At 37.0% G+C, this 5,720-nt stretch overlaps 1 protein-coding gene across 3 annotated transcripts in view; it reads left to right on the top strand.

The window, feature by feature from the left end:
• SOCS5 (suppressor of cytokine signaling 5) overlaps positions 1-4,475 on the top strand; it is a 77,372-nt gene extending 72,897 nt beyond the window's left edge. For all 3 annotated transcript variants that reach the window (XM_015557874.1, XM_015557875.1, XM_006778629.2), the window contains one exon: positions 259-4,475. In XM_015557874.1, coding sequence (XP_015413360.1) covers positions 271-1,881 — 1,611 coding nt within the window. In that variant the 5' untranslated portion in view covers positions 259-270 and the 3' untranslated portion in view covers positions 1,882-4,475. The remainder of the gene's footprint in view (positions 1-258) is intronic.
• Positions 4,476-5,720: the final 1,245 nt, after the last annotated feature.

Here is a 5,720-nt window from a genome sequence, read left to right as displayed (position 1 = left end):
CCCCCCCCCCCCCTGCGAGTCCTGAGTATGTTATCTGAAAGGAAATGGGAAGTGAGGACTAGCTTGAATGCAGTGCCACAAAGGGCCTGGTGACCTTACAGCTACCTAGCAGAATGTCTGTCCTATCACTTTAGTAATGGAAGGCAGATTCTTGACCAGTATTGCTGAAATTTCGAAAGAGAAGGGGAGTGGGTTCTGCCTTTTCTGTTTCACACACCACTTTAACTTATTTTTCTCCTTTCCCTGTTTTGTTTTTAGGTCTTATAATCAATGGATAAAGTGGGGAAAATGTGGAATAACTTCAAATACAGGTGTCAGAATCTCTTTAGTCATGAGGGAGGAAGCCGTAGTGAAAATGTGGACATGAACTCCAACAGATGTTTATCCGTCAGAGAGAAAAGCATCAGTATAGGAGACTCAGCTCCTCAGCAACAAAGCAGTCCCTTAAGAGAAAATGTTGCCTTACAACTGGGATTAAGCCCTTCAAAGAATTCTTCAAGGAGAAACCCAAACTGTGCCACTGAAATTCCTCAGATTGTTGAAATAAGCATTGAAAAGGATAACGACTCGTGTGTCACCACAGGATCAAGACTTGCAAGAAGAGATTCCTACTCTCGACATGCTCCATGGGGTGGGAAGAAGAAACATTCCTGTTCCACAAAGACTCAAAGTTCACTGGATACTGATAAAAAGTTTGGTAGAACTCGAAGTGCACTTCAGAGGAGAGAGAGGCGATACGGCGTAAGCTCCGTACATGACATGGACAGTGTTTCCAGCAGAACTGTAGGAAGTCGCTCTCTGAGACAGAGGTTGCAGGATACTGTGGGCTTGTGTTTTCCTATGAGAACTTACAACAAGCAGTCAAAGCCTCTCTTTTCTAATAAAAGAAAAATACACCTTTCTGAATTAATGCTTGAGAAATGTCCTTTTCCTGCTGGCTCAGATTTAGCCCAAAAATGGCATTTGATTAAACAGCATACAGCCCCTGTGAGCCCACATTCAACATTTTTTGATACATTTGATCCATCCTTGGTTTCTACAGAAGATGAAGAAGATAGGCTTAGAGAGAGAAGGCGGCTTAGTATTGAAGAAGGGGTTGACCCCCCTCCCAATGCACAAATACATACATTTGAAGCCACTGCACAGGTTAATCCCTTATATAAACTGGGACCAAAGTTAGCGCCTGGGATGACTGAAATAAGTGGGGACAGTTCTGCAATTCCACAAGCTAATTGTGACTCAGAAGAGGACACGACCACGCTGTGTTTGCAGTCACGTAGGCAGAAGCAACGTCAGGTATCTGGAGACAGCCATGCCCACGTTAGCAGACAGGGAGCTTGGAAAGTCCATACACAGATTGATTATATACACTGCCTCGTGCCTGATCTGCTTCAGATTACAGGCAATCCCTGTTACTGGGGAGTGATGGACCGTTATGAAGCAGAAGCCCTTCTTGAAGGGAAACCTGAAGGCACATTTTTGCTCAGGGACTCTGCACAAGAGGACTACCTCTTCTCCGTGAGCTTCCGTCGCTACAACAGATCCCTGCACGCCCGAATTGAACAGTGGAATCACAACTTTAGCTTTGATGCCCACGACCCATGTGTATTTCACTCCACCACTGTAACAGGACTTTTGGAACATTATAAAGACCCCAGTTCTTGCATGTTTTTTGAACCATTGCTTACTATCTCACTAAATAGGACTTTCCCTTTTAGCTTGCAGTATATCTGCCGTGCAGTAATCTGCAGATGCACTACGTACGATGGAATTGATGGGCTCCCTTTACCATCAATGTTGCAGGATTTTCTAAAAGAGTATCATTATAAACAAAAAGTTAGAGTTCGCTGGTTAGAACGAGAACCAGTCAAGGCAAAGTAAATTCTCCTGTCCTATATCTGCTTTTATGTGCACCAGACAGTACACCTATAGCAAGCACACATATCAGTGTTAGGTTTTTTCAGTACAGTATGTAAGCTTGGTGTCAGTATCTGTCAGAAGTGTTAGTATCTGTCAGATGCGATCTGCTGTTACTTAGAAAAACATGGTCGCTAGTGAGACAACAGAAGATAGAACTGCAGGTGTTCAGTAAGGCTACAGATATAGTTTGCCAAATTAGCTGTTTGGTTTTTAATGGCTGAAGTAATTGAATGAGGCAATTCTGAGGCATTTGCTATGAAGAATTCTATTTCTTACTAAAGAACAAATTGTTAATATTGGATGAGTATTTCAACCGTGTGATTAATGTTTGAAATTATTATTTTTTCTAAGAATTTTTTTATAACCTTCCAAAAGTAGTGATGTTTGTAGTTACTATAAATCAAGCTTTGGAAATCCAAAAAAATAAAGACTGCCTTCCTTTTAGAATAAATTAAAAAATAAATGCAATTTTCTGGCCACAAGGGCATAGTGCAGTTACTTAAGTGTTGATATTGTTTATAGTTAGTCTTTTTCTCTTCTGCAAAAGGTACTGTTAAGTAAACCAGTTTTTCTAAATAGTAGTTCTTAAAATTTCAGACTTATAAAGTTTGTAGGAGAATTTTATTTAAAAGCCTTAGGTGTTAATTTTTTTAATGAGTGCTTTAACTTAAAACATATTGGAAATACTGCTGCAATTTAGACCTGTGTGTGATGTTTAAAGTTGACATGCACTCTAATTGTTGATTTATTAATGTTGGATTTTTTCCTATGCCCATGACAAGTTTGTGAACCATGAAGAAAATGAGACCAGAAGATGCCCAAACAAGTCAGAAATAATAACTACAGTGATTGCTGATGTTGAAGTTATTGTTAAACTGTAATAATTTGGATGGCAGTATTTATCTCTTTGTTGTAAATGCTCGTAGCTGAATTGCTTAAAGTACAATTTATAGAATTTCAATGGAATTGAATTTCATTTTTAATGGAAAATCTGAAATCTAAGTTGCAGATTTAAAAGGTACTGTACAACCGTTGTATCTGTAAATAACTTTACTTAGCACCTTTTTGTCACTTAGAATAGTATGCAATACTACTTGAGTGAGCTATTTTGGAAGTAATACCAAGTTCTAGTGTTTGCTTCTTAGCATCGAACTGAACTTACAGTTCTGTCCTAGACATTTTGCACTAAAGTAGTGGAATCCATTCTTGTGTCTTTTTGTTCATGTGCTCTGTACCCCTGGTGAGTGCTCCTTAGTTCCCTTACCTGCTGCTACAGAAAGTTATTTTACATGATGGCTTATTGCCAAGGCTACAAAAAAGAAAAGCTATATTTGTATGCAACACTAACCCCTTGACTGCTAATGTATGTTTCTCTGCTTGCTGTGCCTTGTTATGGCTGCTTTTTTTGTGCTAATAAAGTATGTTTGGTGTTCTCCTTGTATATCTACTGTTTTATACATTTGCAACAATTTCTCTTGTAAATGGAATGAATTGGGGTTTTTAAATAAGCTTTACCTGACAACCTACTATAGTCAATGCAGAATTACTGTACAGTCTAATATTGACTTATTCTGACTAAACTAACTCTAAATGTAATGCTATACATCTTTCCAATCATCACATATACTGTGGAACACTATAGTTACTGCAAATTACTGTGCAGTTTATAACAAAATGAACAGAGAAATATTGATTAAACCTGTTGATTTCTCTGCTTTTAAGTGAAAAATAGAAACTGTCAATGACATGTCATAGTAAATAAGTATTTCTAGCCTCCCACTGCACCAGAAACAGGTTTAAAGAAGTCTTATGAACTAATACATCAGCGCCATTTATTGGTTTGGGGACCATTTTAATTCACAAATGCCCAAAATATAGAACTTTAACCAAAGATTTATCTATTTTAAAGCAAAATGGGAATTGAAGGAACTTAATAATTCCTGTTATTCCTAATAGACGTCCCTGAAGACATATACCAAAGTGTTTGAGAACTTCATCCAAACCTACTTTACAGCATTATGTGCAATTAAGTTGTTATGACATAATTATATTGCATAATCGTTGGGTTCATTTTCTTAAGCTTATCATGTACCTGGGAAATAAACCTCTTGGAAATGAAAAGTTCTTACTGCTTTTTGGAGACAGACTATATGTGCAAGCAAGATCTTGTTTTAAAGAGGTAACTTGAAACTCCAAGAAAGCACTTCATATTTTATATGCTTGTAGCAAATCAGTGTTCTAATTGTAGTTTTCTAGAACGTATTAATGCATTTATGTATTTCAGAACTTTAAATGTTAAATGGAAATTGTTTTAAATGTGTAAATATTTGAGTTTCTGTAAGCATGTATACACTGTGCTAAAAGTCACTTATGTTTCAGTTTGTGTGTAATATTAATATGCAACTTTTGGTTTAAAATTTTTTTCTTGAAATATTAGTGGCTTACATTTTAAAAATGAAAAATCACCAGCATGAAATTACACTGAAGTCTATATTCACTGTGTTTTTTTCTGAATCCCATTGTAGTCTGTCAACTAAATTTGTGTTTTCATGGTCTTTTTGAAGTGTATTTTAATATAAACCAGGAAATTCTTTAGAAGTTCATAGTGAAGTAATTAACCCAAAGACAGATGACTCTGATTCATATATATTCTAATTCTTTCACTCATTCACTTGTTCATTTATTCTCTCTGTATATGCATATATGTACACAGACATACATACATTTGTGGTGTTAATATTACTTTAGACAATATTGCCATCTGATTTTAAATCATTTTAGAGGCCTTATTCCATATATATATGTGCATATATATATGTGCATATACGCATGTGTGTACATATATATAGATATGTATATATTTATATATATATGAAAGCCAAGCGACCAGAATGCCAGAACAACTGGTTGTTTTGACGCATACTGTGGCCCCATTCGGCCCACCTCAATCAGGGGCAGGGCCAGTTGGCCGACCACCCACAGCCCCTCCCCCCAGCTAAGCTAGCCCCAATCAGCCTCAGTTGGGGCAAGCCGGCTGGACCCCACCCATGCACGAATTTGTACACCAGGCCTCTAGTGTGTGTGTGTGTGTGTGAGTGTGTATTCTTGTATCATTCAAATTTGATTATCTACACCTACAGTTTAGTCTTGCTACTCTTTGTATGGTGATTTTTGTAATACAATCACCATACAAAGATAATGCTTTTATTAGTATTTTACTTTCTGGCTAAACACAGTAAAAAAAAATGAAAAAGAAATAGCTTGGTTTAAATATAGTTATTAACAGTCATAATTAAATTGATATTTCTTAGACAAAAATTTAGCCCAAGTAATTATACCCCATAATTGATCCGTTTTCTTAAGGTCTATTAGAAGGTTTATATAAGATTTATAATGGCTTGAACCATAAAAATTGATACTTCTGAGCTTCATTTTGACAAAATTCAACGCTTATTTGACATTTTAACCTGGTTGCTATTAATTTTTTAAAATATATTTTTATTGATTTCAGAGAGGGGGAGAGATTGAAACATCAATGATCAGAATCATTGATCAGCTGCCTCCTGCACACCTCCTACTGGGGACCTCCCCAGCAACCCAGGCATGTGCCCTTGACCAGAATTGAACCCAGGACCTTTCAGTCCCCAGGCCAATGCTCTCTCCACTGAGCCAAACCGGACAGGGTGAACTGTTCATTTTTATCCCAAGCTTCCTTTGCTCCCTGGCACTAAACAGTCGTTTGGTAAGTTTTATTGAGATTGGTCTTAAATCACTTATTTTGACATTGCTTAGGTGAAGGG

The sequence above is a fragment of the Myotis davidii genome, unplaced genomic scaffold, assembly GCF_000327345.1.
Source record: "Myotis davidii unplaced genomic scaffold, ASM32734v1 scaffold6, whole genome shotgun sequence".
Lineage (NCBI taxonomy): Eukaryota > Metazoa > Chordata > Mammalia > Chiroptera > Vespertilionidae > Myotis > Myotis davidii.
This window is presented reverse-complemented; position numbering and strand designations above follow the sequence as displayed.